This window comes from Meleagris gallopavo, chromosome 1, assembly GCF_905368555.1.
Source record: "Meleagris gallopavo chromosome 1, MGAL_WU_HG_1.1, whole genome shotgun sequence".
In the NCBI taxonomy this organism is placed as follows: Eukaryota; Metazoa; Chordata; class Aves; order Galliformes; family Phasianidae; genus Meleagris; species Meleagris gallopavo.
In genome coordinates, this window is record NC_139404.1 from 57,686,580 (window position 1) to 57,712,118 (window position 25,539).

General features: G+C 39.0%; 2 protein-coding genes across 3 annotated transcripts in view; both read left to right on the forward strand.

The window, feature by feature from the left end:
* FAM180A (family with sequence similarity 180 member A) overlaps positions 1-11,197 on the forward strand; it is a 30,141-nt gene extending 18,944 nt beyond the window's left edge. Inside the window, exons 2-3 of the mRNA XM_010714576.4 lie at positions 5,876-5,976; positions 6,969-11,197. Coding sequence (XP_010712878.2) covers positions 5,876-5,976; positions 6,969-7,310 — 443 coding nt within the window. The 3' untranslated portion in view covers positions 7,311-11,197. The remainder of the gene's footprint in view (positions 1-5,875; positions 5,977-6,968) is intronic.
* A 1,149-nt stretch (positions 11,198-12,346) lies between these two features.
* SLC13A4 (solute carrier family 13 member 4) overlaps positions 12,347-25,539 on the forward strand; it is a 29,279-nt gene continuing 16,086 nt past the window's right edge. For both annotated transcript variants that reach the window (XM_085229156.1, XM_085229163.1), the window contains exons 1-5: positions 12,347-12,445; positions 18,877-19,005; positions 22,585-22,721; positions 23,268-23,449; positions 24,090-24,144. In XM_085229156.1, coding sequence (XP_085085282.1) covers positions 12,347-12,445; positions 18,877-19,005; positions 22,585-22,721; positions 23,268-23,449; positions 24,090-24,144 — 602 coding nt within the window. The remainder of the gene's footprint in view (positions 12,446-18,876; positions 19,006-22,584; positions 22,722-23,267; positions 23,450-24,089; positions 24,145-25,539) is intronic.

Below are 25,539 nucleotides of genomic sequence, written 5' to 3' on the forward strand. Positions count from 1 at the left end.
CTAATGAGGTCCAGAAAATTATGACAAAGTTCTTAAGAAAGATGAAAGCATCTTTAAAACAAATCATAGAATCATGGAATGGTTTGAGTTGGAAGGGACCTTTAAGATAATCTAATTCCAGCCCCCCTGCTATAGGCAGGGACACCTCCCTCTAGACCAGGTTGTTCAAAGCCCCATCCAGACTGGCCTTGAATGCCTCTAGGGAGGTGGCATCCACAGTCTTGCTGGACAATCTGTTCCAGTGTCTCACCATCATCACAGTAAAGAATTTCTTCCTATTACCTAATCTAAATCTACCCTCTTCCACTTTAAAGCAGTTTCCCCTTATCCTGTTGCTACCTGCCCTTGCAAGAAGCCCCACCCCAGCTTTCCCCAGCTTTTGATCTATTGACAGCTTCAGACTTGACATCACATTTAAACAATAAAGAAATCTCAGCTGTTGTGAGCTAAATAGTTAGAAGCAGGACAATTAGTTGGCAAACCCTACTGTAGCTGTTGTTTAGAAACATAGTCCTTAAGGAGAAGTGGAGTTGAGTTAGAGCAGTCATGCAAGAGTGGCTACACTCCTGCAGGGAACAGTGGGGAAGAAGATGGGTAGTCCCTTACTACTTTTTGAGATCACTTTCAGCCACCTTCAAGACTAGACTTGTTGGCTGAACACCAGCTCCAATTGTGCAGTAGCACATTCCTAGGCACAGGATGAGGCTGCTCCGGGTCAGGCTTGGGAGCAAGTGGCCATGTTCAGACACTGCTCCCATCTTTCTACTCCCTTGAGGCCTCAGTGGGCAGTGAGGATGTCCAGATCCATAAATACTCCTAAGAACTCTCTGAAGAAGGGATTTTAAGGAAAACAGGCCTGTTAGTACACAGATTTATGTAGGCTGCTCTGAAAGCAATGCTTCCTGAAAACTACAACAAATACAAGAGCACAATGACATTATTTGAAAGAGCAAATTCTCAGCTACAAAACACTATTTTTCAATTTTGTTACCGCCATTAGCTGTGCATTTTCACCAACTATGAACAGAGCTTGCACGATGCATTCAGAAAAATCTGCACCAGAGGAGGTAACCCACAGTTGTGTTGCCACTGCTGAAATGCACCGCCCACTACCTCACCATGCTCACATCCACTGTTCGGTTTCTGTAAACATTCAGCAAGTATTAATGAATGTCACTGGATGCCATTTTTTACACAAAGAGGAATTCAGTTCCACACCTTTCAGTCATCCACACTTCCATGTCAGACACCATTTGTCAGACTGCCTTTCTTCTGCCATCTGTCACATGGCAACAAAGTAGAATGGAATACTGGTGGAATGATTCAACCTATACTGCCATACCAACAACCTCTGGCTTCATGGGCCAATATAATAAAATAAGAAGCCTTACTCTCAGAGCAGCCCTCATGCAATTGAAAATGCTTTCAATAAGATTAATCAAAACCTTTTTGTTCCACCTCATCTTCATATATGATAAGCTTTTTATTATGTGACCACTCAATCTTTGCAGAGGAGTACCCATAGCTCAGTTGGAGATCACTTGGTACTTTTGTAATAGAACTAAAGACAATAAATCAGAAGTTTCTCCATTGCATTAGAGCTCTGGGTTTGGCCTTCTCTATCAGCACTGATCAGGGATCTCTTCAGACATTCACAGCCACTGAAATGAATCAGCTGTATCACCACCGCAAAATGATGCACATTGGTCTGCATCTTTCTATGACAAGGAGAAGAAAATGGCTAAGAAATGGTAACTGTTTGAGTGAAGGAAAGAGGTGGTAGCTAATCTGCTATTCATTGATATGGCTCATCTAAATTATCTCAGATCTGGAAGTAGATGAGGGTGGAAGTAAGGTCAGGAGAAGAATTTAAAATGGAACTTGCAATCACCAAATGCAGAAACTCTCAGCAAATCTTTCCTTGTCTCAGTTTTTGTGCTAAACTTATGTGTGTTATATCAGTGTGACAAAAGTCAGAGAGCACTGGCTCTGAATGCTCACTTGGTCTCTGAGGAATTTGTGAATTCATGAAGAGGATGGTGAAGGGAGAGGCAGTAGAAGGATTTAACTACTGCGCAGGAAGAGAGAGAAAGAGAAGGAATAAAATAAAACGTGGAGCAGGAAAATCAGATCACCATGACAAATACAAATGAGTTCAGAAAGAGTTTCTGAGTAGAGTTTGCAAGAACGGTAACAAAGTTTAATATGCTGTGGGAACAAGATAATGAGATCAAGGAGTCAGTGTTAATCTGACTACTATAGAGGTATGGTTCTGATATGCATACAAGCCCTTTCTACAACTCAGCAGCTCAGGTCTGAGTCTGTTTGAATCTCCTAACCTAATCCATGTTATCCTGGGAACAGCTGGTTAGGAAAACTCAGCTGCCTTCCGTGATGTTACCTGTGATTTTGTAAGTAGGTCAGTGCTCAGTCAATAATACATTATTCAGTAGCCTGAGGATTGCTTAAGTTAGGTATTTCTGTTCGTGTGGTGATGAGCTGAATCCAAAGTCTTCCTGCCAAGGTCTCTGGTAGGAAACTGCACTTGGCCTGAAATCTAAGAGCAATGAGTAGGATGATTATAAGCATAATAGCACCAAAACTAGATGCCACGGACAGATTTTCCATGGCTCATGGAATATTTCAGATGTAATCCATCTGCATATGTGTAGGTACTTTGCACTCTGGGGCTGTTTCATTGAAAGGGCATATAAAAGATATAAAAATGAATCGTCATCATTATGGGCTGGATTTCTGCCAGCTGCTTAGTAATTAGAAATTTAATTGCCCAGTGATAAAAGTTTTAATTACTCGGCAATTAGTACTCGAAGTTTCAAGTGCCTCACAAGCACTCGATTGCATTCCTCAACTGCCAATAATGAAGGATGAAATAGTTCTAGGATGTCTCGGCAAAGCTCTCAGCAAGAGGGATGAACAGCAATGATAGAACAGCAGCAAAATATGTGGATACCCCTGCTTGTCAGTGACTAGCCAGTTTGGCTGGGTCAGGGGTGGTGAGGCACTGGAACAGGTTGCTCAGAGAGATAATGGGTGCCCCATCACTGGGGACACTCTAGGTCAGGCTGGATGGGGCTCCAAGCACCTTGATCTACCTGTGGGTGTCCCTGTTCATTCCACGGGAGCTGGACCAGATGCCCTTTAAGTGTCCCTCCCAACTCAAACAATTCTGTGATGCTGTGAAACCCAAACTGTTTTCTTCTCCAAGAGCAGGAAGGCCATAGGGAGGATGCTAGAGAGGAGATTGCTACCAACACAGGGCATACTGACTGCCAGGTGAAGAACTGCCCTAGATGATGCCTGTCCTTTTGATCACTTCCTCCCTCCCATGGTCCTCTAAACACAGGGTTAAATGGACTAGATCTGAATTGTCTCACTACAGGAAAGCAAATTCACCCTCAGAGCAGAACCTTCAATCAACTTGTGACCTGTGCCATTACTTGATGCATTCACTCTTTCAGGCTTTTTGTCACATACAATGCACCATTCAGTTTCTTAAGGAAGTTTTAATCTTAACTCACATGGATTTGATACTAAGCACCTGGCTCTGGAGGTGTTTTAATAAATTGCCTGACTCTCATCACTGCAGGATTTACAAGGGTTACTCTGAAAGTAATGCCTTCTATTTTATTATGTTGGAGCATGACACCAGAGGCGGATGTTGGTGATGTGATGGTAGAGGTTGAACATTCTACCAATATTCCCCTACATTTTATTGCAATGTGACAAAGGGCAGCACAGGGACAGTCTGACAAAATGGTGTCTGATATGGAAGTGCAGATGAAGCAATTGAATTGAATTCTTCCATGTGAAAAAAATGGCACCAACTGACATTCATCGATGCTTGCTAAATGTTTATGGAGACCATACACTGGATGAGCACAGTGAGGTGGTGGGTGGTGTAGAGTTTTACAGGTGTGGCATGCAGGCTCTTGTTTGTAGCTGGCAAAAATACATAGCTAATGGTGGTGACAAAATTGAAAAATAGTGTTATGTAGCTGAGAATTTGCTATATCAAATAGTGTTATTGTGCTCTTTCCATTTGCTGTAGTTTCCATAGAAATAAATCGGGGGCATTACTTCCGGAGCAACCTATGTATTTACAGTTTTTAGTATCCAGCTGAAGTTTTTTTTTTTTTATTGCAATATCACAAACTATTTTAACTATACTATATTCCCCAGCTAGCTCAAGTCAAAAATACTCTCTCCTGGATCAAGCATGAACTACTTTATACCTGGTATTATCCAATTAATTTTCCATATGCCAGATAGCAAAGGTCCTAATTAAGTAAATCTCTTAGGGCACAGTTTCTTTCTCCTGGAATTACTAGAACTTAAATATCATTAAGAAGTCAAACATTAACGAAGTCAACAGTTGGCAACAGTCCAGGAAACAGGTCTGCATTTAGGCTACACAGTTTAGAAAGAACTGCATATTTGTGTTCTTCTTCAGTAATCAGAGAAGCAAATTATCTGAGGAATTGTATGGTCAGGGAGCAGGGACAATTTTTGCACAAAATAACTACAGATACTGCGGAATTTTTTTGCATGTCCAGCAAAGAGATCTTTAAATAACATTCAGGTTTTCGACAGACAGTGTGCAAAATCCATCATGAGAAATTTGGCAAAACAAGACAAAATCGAGCTAGTAAAAATATTTCATGGAAAAAATATGGTTGACTGAGGATGAGATTAAACTTCTCAGAAATTTAAAATAAGCTGAATGTTCTATTAAATGTTACTTGTAAATATATATATATTGGGATGGAGAGGAGAGGGGAAGACAGTGAGGGAGATCATAGTGTCTTCCAAAACTTTTTCTCCTTTTTTAAACCATTTTCCAAATTTAGCCACTGTTGAAAAACAGCTAAGGTTTAGAAGTGAAGCTTATGAGAAAACGCAGCAATAATCGTGCAAGCATGGCTTTAAAAAAAGCCTTCCTTTTCCTGCGTATTAGAAGAAATCCAGCAAACCCTAAACATCAACATCCAAATCATATGCGTATAAGACTGAATGAAATATTTTTTCCCCTAAAATCCAAAAGGAATTTGCATCCTTAAATAGTACTTGGCCGGTAATTATAGTAACTCAAAGCCTTTAAGTGGTCTGTAATACCACATCAGATGTTTTCTATACTCCTGACTATCAAGGTCATTGATTCTGCAAAGTCTTTTCCCAACTGGTATGCTGGGTTCAGGGGATATATGTATGCTTGCTTTCTTATTTCAACTGTTCATTTTGAAGCAGTGAATAAATATCTGATCATTGACTGTGTCTAGCTTTAAGATTGCGTAGTATTAAGGTCATAATAAATTGGGATTCACCTCACTGAATGTAGCTGTCTTGTGCAAGCTGGTAGCAGGCTTAATGAAGAGACATAAACATCTCCAAAGGATGAGTCACTTCTTCCAGACATAAATACCAGGGACAAATGAGGTAATCTAGGAGCTATCAAGTACAGAGAAATCAACTTCTAGACAGCAGAAACAAGGAGAAATGTAAAGTCTTAGAACTGTGACAGCTGGAGAATGGCCTGAAGAACACAGGTTGTATGTAGGGTCAGCATTGGTTTCCCCTTGCTGAACTAGGAGAGGAATACAGGTTTCAGGCTGTGGCTCAGAGTCCCAGGTCTGGATCATAAATGACACTCTGCTGGATACTGGATACAAGACAAAGAGCTGGCCTCTTCCCCCAGCACATTACAATCAAAACAATCCATGTGGTCCATTTATTTATAGTGAGAAATTGTACTTTATAGTGTTTTTACAGTAGGCAGTTATTTAGCTCAATCAACTACTGAAAAAGTCCCATGTTTGGCACTGTATAGAATTTCTTTTTTCCCATTATTATTTTCCAGCTATGCTTTACCCAGCTGCTCAACGGTTGAAGAGGTCCTCAGCTGCCTTCCTTAATCCAGTGCTACAAAACTCTCTGGAAGATGTGATTCTGCTTTATGAGGTTCAGTATATAGAAGCAAATGGTACCTCAAGTGCTAACCAAGTTCTGACATTACTGTACATGATAGGATTATCTATTACCTGTCTTCGTGCCACCTTTAATCACCCCAGCCATGAACTCATTGAACCCTAGCCCTATATACTACCTCATCAGAAGGGAGAGAACAGACGTACATACACCAAATTCAGCTCTTTCAGTACTTAAGCAGGCAGCAGCTGCCCACAGTACTTCAAGTGTGGGTTCTAGTTTACAGACAGAGACAAGGAAAATCAGAGCAAACAGCTTATCACTGAAAGTACCTTTCTTCCAGAATAATCATATATTAACAACACAATGCATTTTAATTCTTTGGTCTGAGTCTCAGTCCCAAATTACTTGTTCAAACAATTAAAACAACAAGTATAAATCACTGTAAAATAATTCCAAGGGCATGACTCTTATCTTCAAAGATATTCAGGTCCACTCTTGCTCAGCAGTGGAGACTACAATTGTACTACACAGTCTGGAACAGTGTTGTATGATTAGCTAAGGGAAAGTAGCCCAGCTGAGGAATGGGCATGGGCCAAATCTAGTTATCCTACACCTTCAGAAACTGTCACTGGATATTCAAGAAAGGAAGATGGGCTGGGAAGCCACTGCTGTCTCCGTAAGAGTAGATGGTATTTCCCAGTTGTTTTGCTGCCTCATCTCTAAATCCCATGTGATGCCAGCAGCAACACATGCCTGTTTTGGACAAAAGAAGACTACCTGCTTTTTCTTTTTCTCTCTCCTTTCCCCATAGCTGGTCTCTAGTTTCCCTAGAGATGTAATAGAGGAATCTAACATTCATATATAGACTTTCTGATCTGCCCCAGCTTCAGCCAGTGGCATGTGAGGTTTTTCTTCATCTCACCTATAACAAAACCTCAAAGACATATTGTTAATTTGTGTTAACTTTGCCTAGAGTCTCTTGCAGAAGATAAACAGCTTTCTGTGTTCTGATTTTGTGACAGTTTCTGTTAGCTGAGCTTGACATTGACAAAGGTCAGAGGATCTCCATCAAAGATGAGGAGCTGGCTTCGCTGAGGAAGGCTGCTGAGTTTGACACCATCTGCAATGAGGTTATTCCCAAGAGCATCACAGAGATCCGCAGGCTGAGTAGCAGGCTGTCCTCTTACCCAAGAGTCCTCAAGAAAGAAGACTTTGAAAGGACAGTGCTGACCATGGTCTATACAGCCTACAGGGCTGCTCAGTCCCAGGGACACCAGAAGGACACTTGGGCGGAATCCTTTGTCAATCTTTACAAAGCGCTGAAGCACGACTTGATGTTTCCATACAACAAAGAGACATCATAGAAGGAGACTCGAAACAGCAGCCACACAGCCACTTCTGGTTGATAAGGGGCACACTTAGCACGTCCACCCCTTCATTCTATGAAAGGTTTAACAACCTGCTTCATGAGAGATAATTTGTTTTCTAGCTCCCTCTTGTGGAATTCACTTTATAGATACATGTTAAATGGGGAAAAAACTTGTCTTCAATCTCCCCAGTTTTTGTTTGTTTGTTTGTTTGTTTTGTTGTTGTTCTTTTTTGTGTTGGCTTTGAGGCATTTTCTGTAAAAGGAAAAATAAGGAAGTCTGGTGTATATCGCAGACAGATATGCCCTTATTTCATCTGTGTGTTTCTTCTAAACAGGGTGCACATGTGCTGGAGAATGCTGCTTTCCTCGCCGAGGAAATAACTTCATATTTCAGCTGCTCAGTAAAAGAATACTAAAAAGAGATGCAAAGGCCCTCTATAAAAGGAAGAGGTTTCATAACTGTCAGCCTCCAGAAATTATGGAAAATATATGCATTCCAAATATTCCTGTAAACAAGCACTGTCTGACTCACTTCATTTGGCTGAGCCAGTTTTTAATCACAATAACATTCGCAGAAGACAAAGGGCATTGTGACTACCAGCAGCAAACAATGCCTGTGAACATATTCCCCAGTCCCCAGAACCACCCTCCCAAGCAGTCTGCAATATTTTTCATTATTTGCACATGACTTTGCTTCTGCTCCTTTATTTTTGAGTTGAACATGGATTTATCCTCTGTGAAGTAAAAGGCAAAACAAAAGCTCTATTTAATTTAATGATGACAGTTTATTTTCTGATTCTATCACTTGAACTTAGATCATCTAAACCAGTGTGTCAGAATCCCTCTGAGGCAGGGGAAGAAGGTGGATTAAAACATACATGGTGCTGAATTCATCAGTGTGGCTCATTTCTGGTTGTAAATTATGCTGTTCACCTGTGTATCTGTGTGTGTGTTTGTGTGAGTGCATGTGAGTGCCTGGAAGAATCCTATGTTATTCACTCAGGAAATAATTATATCCAACCATCTGGAAGGAAAGGTTTTTCTTCAGTCCGGTGGTGGGAATAGTAAATGTGGGAGCAGAGGAAAAGCAGTACTTGTTTATAGCAAAGCCTGTTTGCAGATGTAGTGCAACAGATTATTATAAACTGATAAAGAAAAATTGTGGAGGATGTGGCTTTAATGGACAGAGAAAGGAATTACATCTTGTGACACAAATGTCAAGCAATGAGAGAGCCAAACTCTTCAAACTTTGTCCACAGGTTATATAGATGCTGTTTCTCTGTTGGTGTATGAGTTATTTCTGCTTCCACAGTGTAAGAAAGAGATGAATATATCTCATCCTTTTATACCAGCACTCTCTCTATTTACATGATTTCTTAAGGAGATGGGTCCAAATAAAAAAAAAAAAAGCTGAGGCTGTAAAGGATGGCTGGGGATACCAAACCAATTTCTGAGGCATGTTTAATTGCTTCTGCATCACAGCTATGATGTGCTTCCACACATGAGGTGGGGCACTGTGGATGCCCCATCCCTGGAGGTTTTCAAGCCAGGCTTAATGGGGCCCTGGGTGACCTAATCTAGTGGAAAGTGTCCCTGATCACAGCAGGAACGTTGGAACTGTATGGGCTTTAGGGTCCCTTCCAACCCAAACCGTTCTGTGATTCTATGATTCTATAGTTTGGGCAAATGGAACAATAAGATCTGCATCTCTTAACAGGAATACTCCAAGGCAAGGAGAAGAAAAAGCCCATCCAAAGCCACCTAGTTGCAGGAAAAACACTATGATCAGTCAAAGCACACTGGATTTGGCAATTGCTTGTGGGAATGGGGGCTCACAGCAGCCTTAGGAGCAGGTTGGAAATGGCAAGAACATCTGGACAAAGGGCATATGAAAGTCAGAATCAATCTTTTTTCTTCTTAGCAGTTTCACTATGAGCATGCATGAGTATACACAGTTGCGGGTATATAAGCATGTGTAGTTTCACTTTTGCACCCAAAGGCTTTTGTTGGTCATTTTTGACGTCTGACAGGCATACATCAAAGGAAGCTGAAAATCTTAGCTACAAAGCTATGAGCCACAAATACCTCCATCTTCAGTACTTGCATACACGGATCGGTGCCCTCAAAGAAGCCTTGCACAACAGTTCACATACCTTTCAAAGCCTCCAGCATAAACATTCTTGATGTTTGTGCTTTCTTCCCTCTTCATGCTTTAGAAAGAGAGGGAGCACATTTCTGCCTTTATAGTTGGACGCTTCTTGGCTCCCTAAAGCACCATTTGCTTGTAGGGCCAGGAACAGGGGCTGTTCATAAATCCTTTATAGACAGTGACTCCAAATCTGCAAAGATAACAGGAAAGAGAATCTCAGAAAATCTTAATTACTGGCAGTCATCCTCCAGAGAAATATTTCCCAGCCACCCCACAACAGAACTGTCTGGCAGACAGGCCAGGCAGCATCATAGGTCCTTCAGAAAGGAATCGCAGATAGTTTTGAATACAAAGTCATTCCCAATAGAATACATACTTTACAGGTTGGTAGTTGAAACCTTTATCTCTGCAGCATAAAATAAAGTCTTTCTGAATTTGTTTCACCCCTTTCATTACTGCAGGAAAAGAAATTTATTTCTCAGGAATGCGCTTGGACCCGATTTATTTAAGAGAAAACAATTACTGTAATAATAAAATATTCTACATAAAACTAATTGTATTTCCGTTGTATTGATTTCAGCAAAAGATTTGCTATTAAGAGGCTGGCAGCAAGAAAAACTGGTTATCTCAATCTATAAAACTCAGTGGGATGAGTGGTATGGGAGAGAAGGGGGCATAAAACATTCCCTTTAATGGTTGAGAGAAGGAAATAAATTGGAAGCAAGACTGTCTTTTTTATACAGAGTTTGAATGGGAAGAAGCACTGTCTCTGGGCAGCATTCTGGGTTTAGGGCAGCTTCCTCCCCTCAGTACTGCATTTCCTGCCTCAGGTGCAGGTAGCCTGTTCCTAAAAGAGAAGGAGAAGCTCTGCTATCTATCCTTAGCTCCACTTGCCTTTCATTTCTTCACAATGAGTCATGTTTATAGACGGTCCCTCTCCCGTGGGGTAGTCATTTCATTGCCTCTTTTTAAAGAAGAGTCTTTTGTTCACCCTTTGACCTTGCAGATCATGAAGAAGTGAAATAAAACATAGTTTTGTTCATCTAAAAGAAAACTGTATTTTTTTTTTCTTTTTTTACTCTGGGGTATTTCTGACATCCTTTAAGGGGAGTGTTTTCTTTGTGTTTTTTTTCTTTGTTGTTGTTGTTGTTGTTTTTATTTTTGATTTGTTTTGAAGCAATTGCTGAAACATATAAATTCCCTGGCTGGATTGTTCGACTGGCAATTTTCACACTGATCAGATTTTTTTGCTTTCATATTTAATTGCTAAACTTACCTGAAGGCTCTCAATGTGCTGATGCCTGATGGCAGTTTCAAGGCATAGAAATACTACACAGTCCTGGAAACAGTTATGAATTTCAGGAAAAAAAAGACTCATCAGATGAGGCAAAGTCCTCTCAGGCAAAGGTCTGCCTTTCCCAGCTCTCCAGGATCAGTGTCACGGAGACACGTCAACTCAGTCAGAGGAGCCCAGCTTCCACTTGACTAGCAGGGTTTGAGGAAATGTTCAGCAAGCTGGATAGATTTGTAAGCATGGAAAACATTAGGTGTGTGGCATCGTGTGAGATATAGGGTAAATGGGTGACTACAGGTGGCACATGGGTCAATAGATTAACTCTTCTGATTTCTTTCTGTTCCACGACACCATCAGTCACAGAAGAACTGTAGAAATGCTCCTCCAATTGAAGATCAGAGTAGATAGACTAAAAATTCTGAATTTGAGCTTGCATCTTACTGTCACTAATGGCACACGTATCAGTGCAGAGATTAGTCCATGCCTTATGATTAAGTGGCATTCATGGGTCAAAATGGAAGGAACATGAAAGACAAAAGATATTCTTTATAAAAAATACGTATTCATCAGCACGGGGACACTGAAACAATAACAAATTGTCAATTGGAAAAAAAATTTCTTGTACAGAAGAAAGAGAAGGCGGCAGATTTTCTGAAATGTTCTGACTGGGTTTTAGATAATGAGCCGAGCAAGTACAGCCTCCTGCAGTCCTTATTGGTGAATTAGAGTTGGGGAAAAAAAAAAAAAAAAGAAAAGAAAAAAAAAAGAAAAAAAAAAAAAGGGTTTTAAGGTTTTTTGGGGGTTGTGGTTTTTTTTTTCTTTTTTTTTTTCTTGAGACTGAGTATAATCTGTATTGGAATTACTGCCCTGTGAATTCCGAGCTCAGGGCAAAAGTAGGCAAAAGGTAGATTCAGAGAGGAAGCTAAAACTACAAAGAGACAAAAATCTGAACAGAATGGAATATGAGGAACTGTAGTTGGTTTATTTTCTCTTTTTTATTTTTTTGAGAAAGAATTCCTACAAGTTTGTTTCTGTGTGTTGTTGTGAACAACAAATAATTTTCCGGCAAAAAAGAAATCTATATTTGAGAAATTCAGACTAGCTAACGGGGAAAAAAAAAGCAGCACCCCAGAAGATATCCCACCCAGCTTACAAAAACAGAAATTACTTTGCTGAAAATCAGATGATGGAAGAAAAGAGCCTTTCAAAATACGGGGATAAGGATGGAACACAATCATAACTGTGACTCTGAATTAAAAAGAGAAAATGTCAAATGATCATTATGATCCAACTTGCAAACATCGTGTTATGATGTGAAAGTCATTTGGATGTGCTGGTGAGCCCTACAAAAACCGAATGCCTTTTTAACAGAAAAATCATTAGGGTTTCTCTTCAGAGCAGCAGACTGAAGAATAAGCAAATTAAGGAAACTATCTGAGGTGGCTGTGTGAAAATAGGAACCGAGGCAGAGAGAACCCTTCTGCAAAATCCAGGCAAAGGCAAAGGAGAACGTGGAGTGGAAACTGGACAATCTGACGAACCCAGGAAGAAATCCAAGGAAAAGAAAATCAGAAAGAAAGTAAAGGGTATGGCAATGGTGAAGGAGATTCTCCGATCCAGAAACATCTTGCTCGTTGTTCTCATTCCACTTCTGCTGCTTCCGCTGCCACTTTCGTACCCCTGCAGCGTAAGTACATTTTCTTTCTTTACAAAGCCTCTGAGTACAGTAGGCGCTCTAGCTGGACAAACTTACAGTGGACAAAAAGAGAGGCAAGGATCTAAAAAAAAAACCATTTCGCTCAGAAATATCAAGGACTCAGATTTGAAGGAGTGAAAGTTATTGGGCAGTCATCACAATAACAACCAGGGCTACTATGAGCAATGTCACTAGCAGAGATGAAGAACTAGGTGAAACTTATTTTAAGACAGGCACATTGCATCTCTACTGTTTCTTCAGCGGTGTGTGTGAGGGAGAGGTGTTTAAAATGAATACTTAGAGTGCCTTTCATTTTTAATAACAAATATGCATGGAAGAACTTTCTATTTGGTGCGTGTAGAATAGTTGTTCAAGTGAACTGGGAGCTAGGACTTGGTAGGACAACACATGGCATCTGCTACAATAAAGCAAGTGTATGTACTGATATACTGCAGTTCTGACATTGGCTAATAAGTGATAGCTCAGAGGCATTCACAACAACACAAAGGAGGGAATAATCTTTGCTTAACACGTAAGCAAGGCAATGGCAATGAATACCCCTGGTTAACTTCTTTCCATTCATATCTCTGCTGTGGCCAAGCATAAAATAATAGCGTACCCCTACCATATAGAAATGGTGATGTTTAACTTGCCAACATTTGCACTGTCTTAAAAATTCTGCAGCTGTGGCTTTCACAGTGCTAGACATAAATCTGGCTGAATGGTGCAGCAATTTCCATTCTTTCTTTTACCCTGTTAAAGATTAATTCTTCTTTCTAGCACTAGTGGATTTATGAATACTACCACTGTTATCAAATAACAGTTCAAAGGATTAGAAAACTGTAGGTTTTTGTTTGGAAAGAAAAAACAAGATTCACAGAAATATAATGTTTTTACACCAGTGAATTGTATTTTACAGTTTGAATGAGTTCTTCTGCACTCTTATAGTGGTTTTCCATCTCTTGTGACTTGAGTGAGAATGGATGACAAGAAATTGTACTTTCTTCTGTAATACCCACCTTTTTGCAAAAGCCTGTTTTTGAAAGGATTTCATCTCCCCCAGTGCCACTGAAAGGGCAACATAAAGAACAGATTTTCTGTGACATGCTTGTATGGTACTGAAACTACAGCATGCTCTGTATCCCCTGAGACCTTCTCATAGGCAATACAAGATTCACTGCACTGAGACTTGTTACCTATGTTTGCTCACTGCCAGACTCAAAGGAAGGAAATTCTCTAATAACCAAGGGATTTGTAGTGGTATGGTATGAGTTTTGCAGCAAGATCTGCTATTATACAGCATGTGTTCCATTGCAATATTATTCTGCACCTCATAGTGTTTCTTTACTGCAAAGTGACTTGAAAAGTCATCAGATGATATTTTACATTCATTTTGCATATGAGTGAATACTGCAGATGGTAAAGCATAGCTGTTTATCTGGCCCAGAGCTGGACAAATATTTATAATGCCATTAAGAAAATGGCATTATAAATATATATATATATATATATATATATATAAGTTAATAAACTCATTTGACAGGATACTATTCAAGTGCTTTAAGCTAGTATTTACCTTGCTACAACACATTGACTGAGATTACTTCTTAAATCTGAAGATTAAATTTGCCTCCTGATGATTTTCTTATATTTTCACTTATCAGACAATTATAGTAGCTTTCAGTTTCATAAAGAGCAGAATTACTAGGTGAATTATGTTTGCATTTCTGCAGGGAATCAGCTTACAGTCTCTTTGGTGATAGCACAGCTCTAGAAATGGGGTAGTGTCATATGTGTAGTGCAAAGGGACATCAAAAGGAGCATGAGGACTCAGAACTCTTTGTAGATAAGGTTTATGGGAATAATGTCCGCAGCTTTCTATTATTTTATGACAATAAATGATTGTACAGAAAATAAACCTGAGGAAATTTGTTTGAACTTTTCCCAAAATTGATACCTGAAATGTGACTTTCACAACAGGTTTGAGACACTCACAGATACTTTTCATACCATGACAAATGCAGAAAAAAAGTCTGTTTTCCAGACAGTGATATTTTTTCATTCTCTTAATCTCCTTAGCTGCTAATGGTGACTATTTCTACCATATTTGTTTCATCCTTACCCTTATTTATTTTTTTCATCAAGCCACTGGTGATACCATTAAGCATTTTACATGAATAGAGTCAGTACTGGGTATGGTCTCCTGAGGCCCTGGGTACTATGGTTGCAGTAAGCCCAATTAAGGACCACTGATTTTTCCTCACAAGGTAGCATGCACAGAGCAGCTACAGATGGCATATTGTCATTTAACTTTATTTTTTCTGTACACCCTCTGAAAGGAGGAAATTACAATGTGACCCTGTCAGCAAAATATAACAGACCATAGGCTGAACTATCACTTCTTTGCATAGCTTAACCACATGCCTACATGCAAAATATTTATTGCACTTTTTTATATGGGTATAGCTTGAATCCAGAGTTTATTGTTAATAAGTATTCTGAGATTCTCAGAAGGTTTAGCTACAAATATTTTGTGTGTTGACCATATTATGGAAGTTTCAGCCATAGCATTCCTTTCAGTCCTCTTTTCTTTGTAAGATGCAGTCTGAAGGTAGGTGGTAGCCCCTCCAGCCATCACATAAAAGCTCACTGCTATGTATTTTCCTATTCTCTGCTTCTTTCCCTTCTTAGGTATGTCTAACATTCATTTTCACCTGTGCAGAAGAAGTAAAAGAATTAAAAAAAATTATTTTACATAGCCATTATTTCAATACAGTACGTAGTAGATCTGGTAACCATTAAATAAATATATAAATTGAATTAAATTAAATAGAAAAGATTGATTTATTTCTTCTTTCAAAAGAGCTGGTTTCGAGCACTGAGAGAATAAATAACAGTAGTAGGAAATAAGTAGCACAAAGATTTAGTGCCTGTCTCAAGTAATTTTTGTTAGAGATCTTCCCTATGTCCTATTTCATTTCCACTATTACACTATTGCTACACACATACAGATGATATAGAATAACCATGCTCAAAGAAATTCTAGAGAAAAATATTTTTGGAAGGAGAAAATATTTTGGGATCAGGTTAGTATAAAAAGATTATTAAGAATTTTGTCAAAATATATCTCTAGTTTTTTATATCTACCCAATTTTTAAATAAAAATTAGTGCTGTTTCATGCAAAGAATTTTTGTCTTCAATATTGCTGGACACCATGGAGCTCATATAAAAAAAAAAAAAAAGTACCTTGTTAGCAGAAATTAATTAGTTAAAAAATAAAAAAAAATATGTTAAATAGTCACTTGGTCACTAAAAGAACTCTATCCTTTGTTCTCTGTGGAATATCAACCATCAAGTTGAATGCAGTTAAAAATGACTAAGAACAAGTTGGCTAATATTTATGAGCCCATTAATCAGTGCTGTGACTTGCACCTAGAACTGTTTTGTCTTTATAATAGAGATTACTAAAATCTCTAATCCCCATCATCTCACTTCCATTTTAATTCAAAAAATGTGCTTGCTTTTTCTATTGAGAGGTCACTTCAAGCTGCTACACACAGCTGGAACACTAGTCTTTCAGAGCTTGAAATAGTATAGCAATTCTATTTTATAAAATGTGTTCATGATAATCCATGAATATTTTACTAAAAAAATCTCCCTTATCTGATCCATTATAACCCAGTACTTTCTAGCCTACCTTACAGCTTTTGATCTTGCTAACAATGAAGCTACATCTGTAGCAAAATCTTTTAATGTTACATGTGATCAGAGGGGACTAGTGAAACCTGTTTTGTCTACCTTAAAACATAAAACACTCCTATAATAAGTAAAGAAGAGAAATATGTGTGTTTTTGTGTGGTGCAGAATTTTAAATTTACTTTTCTATCCAAAAAGAAACACATCGGAGCTAAAGTTGTCAACTTGTCCAGTAGCATTCCAGATACTCTCAACAGTCTCAAAAATCATTGGACTTTATCTGATTCAAGAAAATTATATTTGTTGATATCTTTCTTTTTGTTGTTGTTGTTGTTGTTGTTATTTTTCAGGCTCTAGTTACTTGAATTAGAATTATTTGATGTTATAATTTTCTGAATTAGGAGTCAGAACAAGGTCTGATAGCTAACTTTAACCCATGTTTCTGAGTAAGCTTGGCTGCAATTTTCAAGCAAGTAAAAGAAATGATACATGGTAATATATCTTGACATTTTCTCTGGGTTTTGTTCTGCTTGTTATTACCATATTGTGTTGTTGTATTTAAAAAAAAAAGAAAAGTGGAACAGCTGAATGTGATTCTTCATACATCAGAGACAATGGAAAAAGCAGATATATGGATTTAAAGAGAAGTTATTGATTCATGAATCCATGCCCCTGTTTAGACTCACTTTTTACAGTCATACGTGCCCATTGATTTACACAAAGACCTGTAGGAATTTCCTACGGGTGACTTCTTGAAAGCTATTTGTGAATCAGGAAAGAAAAATAAGAAAATCCTATTTAAACTACCCACTTATGAAGAGTGCATTTTCTAAACTGTAGCCATTGTAAGCTGTGAATCCGTATGACAATATCGTCATAGAAAACATCCAGGAAATAATGAAGGGCAGATTTATGGCTAGTGAAAATCAATATGAACATACTGGCTTCTGCAGAACTTCTGGGTAACTTCAATACCTAATTTGACTTCAAATTTGAGAACAGGGAAATAAAATCTTTTTTCCTGAAGTTAATTCCACTAATTATTAACAGGAAATATTTCTAGGTTTTTAAGAAAAGTAAAAGAAAAAAGGGTCACACTTAAAGCCACAAATAAAGGCATAACTATCTAAAAAGTGTGTTTTCCTGTAAAAATGTCCAGGAGATCCCATCTCACTCCATCTCTCACCAGTTTTAGCCCTGCCAAAAAAGAACCTGGGTGTACTGGTAGATGGCAAACTGGGCATGAGACAGCAATATGCCCTTGCAGCAATTAAAGCCAGACATATCCTGGGCTGCATCAAAAGAAGAATGGCCAGCAGAGTGAGGGAGGTAATCCTGCCCCTCTATTCTGCAGTGGTGAGACCTCACCTGGAGTACTGCATCCAGATATGGAGTCCTCAGTACAGCAGAGGTGTGAACCCTTTGGAGAGCATCCAGAGGAGAGCCACAAAAATGATCCTGGGGATGGAACACTTCCCCAGTTGACTTCCCTCTGGGACAGGTTGAGAGAGCTGGAGCTGTTCAGCCTGGACAAGAGAAGGTTGAAAGGTCATCTGATGGAGGCCTTTCAATATCTAAAGATAAAGATACAGGAAAGAAGGGGCAGACTCTTTAGTAGGGTCTATGGTAATAAAACAAGGGAAAATGGCTTCAAATTTAAATAGGGGAGATTCAGGTTGGATATAAGGAAGAAGTCTTTTACAGTGGAGGTGGTGAGGCACAGGAACAGGTTACCCCATCCCTGGAGTCTTTCAGGATGAGACTGGATCAGGTCCTGGGCAACCTGGTTTACCTGTGAGTGTCCCTGTTCATTGCAGGGGAGTTGGACTAGGTGGCATTTAATAATCCCTTCTAACTCTAAGGAGTCTATGATTCTAATGCTCAGGACCACATTCTCATGACTTTGTGTCGCAAGATTTTGGAAAGTAGCAAATTTGCTACTCGATTAACCACATGACCCAGTGGCCCCTAAACCCATCTGAACTGTGGCCTTTCTTTTTCCAGAGAACTGCAGAAATTACCTGAGAAAATACAGTCAACTATTTCCCAGAAAAACCACTGTGTAGCTTTGTACATTTTACAGCATATGTGAATACTTTTGAATGACTCTGAAAACTCCTCATTCCTGTGCTTGCTCAGTATTGGGAAAAAAGCCAGGTAGACATACAGTCTCCATAGGGCAAATCTAAGGAGTCATGAAGAAATTTTTATTATATATTGGGTTATTTAAAGCAAAGAAATCCATCAATGAACATGGAACTGTGATTTTACTGATAAATAAGAATATCCAAAGATTTTGCACTGGCTTATGTGCCAAGATTTTCGTTAGCAACATCTTCAGGTCTTCAGATCAGCCTTTCAGATTGCAGCTTAGATTTCACACCCAATCAGCTGTGCTTTAGGAGATCCTTAAGTGAACCTTGTTGAATTCTGAGGTGCTGGCACATGCTGTCCAGAGATATGGATGCCTCATCCGTGGAGGCATTCAAGGTCAGATTGGATATATCCTAGATAACTTGATCTGGCAGATGGTAGCCCTGTTCATCACAGGGGGTTGGAACTACATAGGCTTTATGGTCCATTCCAACCCAAGCCATTCTATGATTCAAAGATTCTTGTAGTCCAGGCACCCCTAGCCTGATGAGTTCCTGTGGACATATTCACAAAGGCTTTCACAGCAGGTTGTACGACAGCAACATTTAACAACAGTGCTTTCTCCATACAGGAAGCCTCATGTGCTTACGTGTTGATTGTGACAGCTGTATACTGGGTTTCCGAAGCAGTACCTCTTGGTGCAGCAGCCTTAATTCCTGCTTTCCTATACCCACTTTTTGGAGTTATGAAGTCCAGTGAGGTAAGACCAGTGTGCACATTTTTGTCATTTCATATTTTTACTCTCAGTTAATTATTTGAATAAAGCAAATTTTAGTGGACTAGCAAGAATGAGTCTGGGGGGAAGAAGCGTACATCTTACAACGTGTAACATGGACCAACCAGCCCTTTCTTGTACTGAAAGCTAGACATAGGAAAGGGCATAGTAGCCAAAGAAGTGTCCATTCAATCGGCTACTGCATCACCAGCAGTTCCTAACACATACTGCACAATGATTCGACCTTTCACTTCCTCCGAATAGCAAGTATGGGATAAACTGGAAAGTTTACTTCTAATGATGGATGGAAAATTTATAAGCCTTACAGAATTACAGAATAAAAAAATGGCTTGTGTTGGGAGGGGCCTCAAAGATAATCTAGTTCCAACTATGGAAGGGGTTGCCAATCACTAAATTGGGTATAGTTCAGGTTACCCAGGATCCCTTCTGACCCGGTCTTGAACATTTTCAGGAATGGGGTATCCACACAGCTTCTCTGGGAAACCCATTACAGTGCCTATAGATGATGTACAAGGCATGAGGCCACATATACTAAAAAGTATTACCATGTAATACTAGGAAGATGCCTAGTACTTTTTCCAACCAGTAACCCTAGTGCTGCTTTGAAGCCACCAGTTCTCAGGAAAAGGAGTAGCTGTACAAAAAGTCTCTTTGATGCATTCTGAATTTGCTTAACTGAGTTTCTCTTGAATGTCATTTTCTTTCATGATATACCAAGAATTCTTCCAATTTCTGCAGCTTTTATTTCTTACATTTTTCCATCTCCCTTTTTTTTTCTATTTTTTTTTCTTTTTTCTTGAGTGAAGTAGCATCACACTTGGTTTATAAGAATTAGAAATACAGGTAACACAGAAGAATACATAGCAACCATAAGGTTGGTTAAAATTCTAACACAGTCTGGCAGTGTGCATACTCATAAACATCTGTAATCAAACATAAAACAAGAGTTTTATGACATCTCTTATTCCTTCCAGTGTTGCAACAACTGTATTATATAATCAGGTACATTTCCCCATCTGCATATTTCAATATTTTCAGGATCTTGTTTCTTAACATAAAGGTAAAGTAGTTATGCTTTTTTTATCACAGAACACTGCAATATATCAAAGAAAGAAAATTTAGGGGCAGCCTCACAAATTCAGTGTAATATCAAATTAAATGACATTGGGATTACTGCAGAGAATGTATTATTTACTTTAGGAACAGAAGTAAAATCCCGTTTATTAAAATAAGCAAAGCTGATGGTGCTGCAGTATTTCCAGTCTCCTGTTATGAAGAGCCATAGAAACTGGGGCTCATGCCTTGCAGTTTAAGCCACACCTCACTCACCGGGTCTTCAGAGCATGAGTCTGGGTGCTGTGTGTGTGCTGTATGTATAAATAAAAACCTTAGTATTCACTTGTTTCTCAAAATTGGCTGTGAAAGGGATAAAGCAAAACAACAGATTCTTTGTGCTTCTGGCTTGGTAGATTCCTTTCATTCAGTTCAAGATTTTTTTGAACAAAGTATTAGGAAAATAAAGTTAATGAGAAAGAAACCAGTAGAAGAAAGCCAAAAAAAAGAAGTGGTATTTAAAAGTTCTGGCACACAACCATTATGACCAAGTCTACTAAGGATACTAGGGGTATTTGTTAAATAAATGTAACTATATCCTCAACACTTAGTGCAACATGCACAAAATAACATTAGTGTCATTTGTATATTTTTATCGGAGTTTAAAACTAATGAAATATTGCTTTAACTGTTTTAAAATGGTAGAGCCTACATTTGTTTACAGCAACAGGCATTTATACAGACTGAAAGAAGCAGTCCCTGAAAGCAGCCCTGCAGAGAAGGACCTGGGGGTCCTGATGGATGAAAAACTGAACATGATGCAGCAGTGTGCTCTTGCAGCTCAGAAAGCAAATGGTATCCTGGGCTCCATCAGAAGAGGGATAGCCAGCAGGGACAGGGAGGTGATTGTTCCTCTCTACTCTGCTCCTGTGAGGCTCCACCTGAAGTTGGTCACTGTATTGTTTGCACGAACCACATGCTACCCATGACAGATCTTAGTGAAAGCTTTAGTGTGGCACAGGACGGTGCTCATAAAAAAGCATTGAAGAGGCTGATGGAGGAAGAACTTGAATAGAACAAGATGGAGGTAGCATTGGCTTGCCTGGTAATTCACTTCATTGTGAATGGAGTCCATTCCTAGAACAGAGTATATACTGCTATATATCCAACCTAAATCTTCCCTTGTGTTCCAATTGGACTCTCTCTAGCCTAGTAGCAAGGCAGTTCCACTTCTATTCAGGAGAGTACGTATAACTGGAACTGCCTTGCTACCAGGCTAGAGAGAGTCCAATTGGAACATAATTGGAAATAACGGTTTTAAGTTGAGGGAGGGAAGATTTAGGTTGCATGTCAGGGGCAAGTTCTTTACAGAGAGAGTGGTGAGGTGCTGGAACAGGCTGCCCAGAGAGGTGTTCAAGGCCAGGTTAGATGGGGCCCTGGGCAGCCTGGTCCAGTATTAAATGGCGAGGTTGGTGGCCCTGCATGTGGCAGGGGGCTTGGAGATTCATGATCCTTGAGGTCCCTTCCAACCTTGGCCATTCTGTGATTCTGGGAAACCGAAGAGTCCATGTTTACGAAAAAAATTGCAGGCATAACTCATGAAGAATTTTGTTTAAATAAAATAAAATATTCAGCTAGATTCCAAACACTCACTTATTTATAAATTTTATTTTCTCCTGTTTTGTTTGTTTCCACCAAAAAAGTGTGTGATTTTTTTTTCTTTTTATTTTTGCAGTCATCTCACAGAGTATCTTCCCATGTTTTAGCAAGTCCCACATTCAAGAATTCTGCTTTGGAGCTGTTCCTTCATTGTCTCTGAATATTTTCTTAAGCCGTTGTTGATTTTTGCTCATCCCTTCCAGATTGAAGTTCTCTTTATTTGAAATTTTGCCTTCTTTCCCTAACACAATGCAGGTGGATTTCCACTCTGAAAAGTTCTGGCGCAGTATCTGCAGGCCATCAAAGCAATATCACAACCTTTTGCATTCAGAGCGCATGTCCCTAAATAGCTTTTTTTTTTTTTCCCCTGAAGCCACAGGTTCTAGAGATGCCACATTTTGCACAATTGAACATGACTTAAGAAATACAAACAAAACAGACAATGATATTTCCATAACCAAAAAGCAGATGACACACATAAATAAGGTGCTCTCAGAGCAGAATTTGTGTCTGTTTCAATTTGTGCCTCATTGAGCACAACTAACTCCAGGCAGTGAACATCCTGAGCAAAGAAGTAAGATTTCTCTCAATCTCTTCAAAGCTGAGAAATCTACAAACAAGAGGGGATGGAGTTCTATTACTTGTAAATGCCAAATGAGAGAGATTAAAGACAGTGTTATGACTTCTGAATTCTTCAGTTTCCCTGGCTTGCTGTGATTCTTCTTGTGGGAGTGTGGATACCCACAGTATTTCTTACTCTTCAGCATGATCTCTGTGTTAGCTAGCTACTGTGTTTTTTAACAGATTCTTTCCCCCATGTTCTTAATGCAGGTGGCTGCTGAATATTTCAAGAACACAACTTTGCTCCTCATGGGTGTGATTTGTGTGGCAGCTTCTGTAGAAAAATGGAATCTCCATAAACGTATTGCTCTGAGAATGGTCATGATGGCTGGAGCAAAGCCAGGCATGTGAGTGAATCTTTAGACTTCAGGGTAGTCTGAGGTCAATAGAGGCAGCCTGTAAAAGCAAATAACTCAGGCTCCTCCATCCACAGACAAAACCCAGCTGGGTTTGGGGCAACTGTTCCCACCCACTATCCCTGTCAGAATTTGAAAGCTTTCAAACATTCTCAGCAATTTTTCTGCCACCTCCTCCTCCTTGACTTATATAATTCCATTGCTTTCTGTTTTCAGCTGATTCTTTATTCCTAATCTCTCTGTTCCCTCTTTGTCTGTTTAGCAAATATAAAATAATTCTTACGGTATCCCTGAATGCACTGAAAACCAGTGTTTCTCATGTCACTGGTTTCCAAGTGGGGAAGCAAAGGGTTTTCAGTGATATATGATCTCATGACAATTCTTAACACAAGGCAGCATTTTATCTATGCACACAATAGTATTTTGGTACCAAAAAAAAGACCCTATATGCTTACTATCTTACTAATAAAAAGGTTAGGTAGGAAGGCCTTTCGTATTTGTATAAGTGCCTCAAAGTCTCACTGTGTTACACTTCAGGTTGCTTCTTTGCTTTATGTGTTGCACCACGGTGCTTTCCATGTGGCTTTCCAACACATCCACCACAGCCATGGTGATGCCAATTGTGGAGGCAGTGCTCCAGGAGCTAGTGAATGCTGAGGAGGAGCGTGATGTCATCAGTACTGCAGGCAGCACCATTATTGAAGAAAACAAGCCAATAGGTATTTGCCAATATTGACCATTTTGTTCTCATTTATTAGTGACCAGAATGATTGATATATATTATTCAAATTCTCCCCAGGACAGAGCTGTTAGATTTGCACTGCCAAAGATATCAGTCCATTCTTTTTCTTTTTGCATGGTGATATTTCTTCCAAAAATAAAAGACAGTTTTGCCTTGAAATGTAGCAGACGCCCAAACACATGCTCCGTGACTATCCCATGCTTACCCTTTCTAATCCTGCCCTTCCAAGCTGCCCAATTCAGAGCAGGTACCAGAAAAAATTTCTTCTGGACTGGTAAGAGCTTTAGCGGTTTCTGATGTTCCCAGAAAGAAAGAATTTGGGAAGAAAAAAATCTACCATTTCTTTCAATTCACAGATTCCAGGCTGAATAATGACGTTATCTAACCTTACTTAAATTCTGGCATTGAGGCCTTAAGTCACATAGGCATGATAATATTTTAATTGTAAGACGCATGCTCTGAGGACAATACAACACAATAAAATGCTGTGTAAATGTCACAGAGTACCTGAGAAGGTTCAGACCAGCTTTTGTTTGCAATAGTTTCCCCAAGTTCAGTCACCCAAAGGCTCAGATCAGTTCTTACCACAAGAACTGCTTCCTGTTCCTTCTTTACAGGTCTCAACGAAAAGCATGACCAACCTTCACTGGAGCTTATCTTCATCAATGAGGAGTAAGAACGAACCCTGTACGACTGGAGATTTGAGCCCTACACAGGTTGCAATGAAATGAACTGAGGAATAGAGCAGGAAGGGCATGGAAAAGCTTATAAATTGATGTTTTAGATATAACTGACAAAAAAGGCTGATATGAGAAATGGGATTGATGTAATGGTCTGGATCTCACTAATGTTTGCAGGGATACACTTTTTTTTTTTTTTAACATTATTACCATTACAAAGTGAAGAAAATACCCGCTTACAGAGGATTCTTGAGGGAAGCCTTAACTGCCAAGAGTATTCAAGAAACAGATGATGGCAGAGGGAAAAAAAAAGGAAAAGAACTGTAAAGGATTTATTTGAATACAGACAAACTTCTTCAGAAGTTTAAAACACTAAAAGTTTCAAGCAGGCCTCTATTTTTGGTAAAATAAGAACAGATAAAGGAAAGGACTAATTTTTAATTTTGAGTTATCAGATAAAGCAGTCAGATACACAGGAGTCTATACCAAGTTTTTGTCCTCCAATTACAATACAGGTTAAATTCTGAGAAGCATCTTCTTAAAAGGTATGGGGTTAAAACATATAGTTTCTTCTTTAGCTTCTTCTATTTTATTCACAAGAGCACAAAATGAAAGAGAAATAAGTTCTGGTTACATCATTTAAGATTTTCTTTAAAACAAACATTATCATTCAAACAGCTCATGTTGACAACTTGAAGTTAGCTTGCAAGTTCTAAATAGCTTTCTTATTAGTCTGGAGACTAATGAGCTCTCTAATATTCTGTCTTTTTATCCTCTCTTTTTATCCCATACATATTTTCTTCAGCATAAAAGAAATCTTTCAGTTTGGTATTATGCCATTAATTACTTTAAGACTTATTGAAAAATATGTGAGAAATATTTCATAACAGAACTATTATTAAAACAGTATTACTCAAAAAAAGCCCTTGAAATTTATTGGGAAAAGAGAAGTAGCCCACATTCTGAAATTAAATCTGATTTCAAAGTAAAGTAAAGAAAAGTAAAAGCTCATTGTATTGTTTGTATGAATCACATGCTACTCATGACAGATCTTAGTGAAAGCTTTAGTGTGGCACAGGACGGCGCTCATAAAAAAGCATTGAAGAGGCTGATGGAGGAAGAACTTGAATAGAACAAGATGGAGGTAGCATTGGCTTGCCTGGTAATTCACTTCATTGTGAATGGAGTCCATTCCTAGAACAGAGTATATGCTACTGTGAATACATATAACTCTTCTGGATGGAAGTGGAACTGCCTTGCTACCAGGCTAGAGAGAGTCCAATTGGAACACAATTGGAAATAATGGTTTTAAATTGAGGGAGGGAAGATTTAGGTTGGTGTCAGAGGGAAGTTCTTTACAAAGAGAGTAGTGAGATGCTGGAACAGG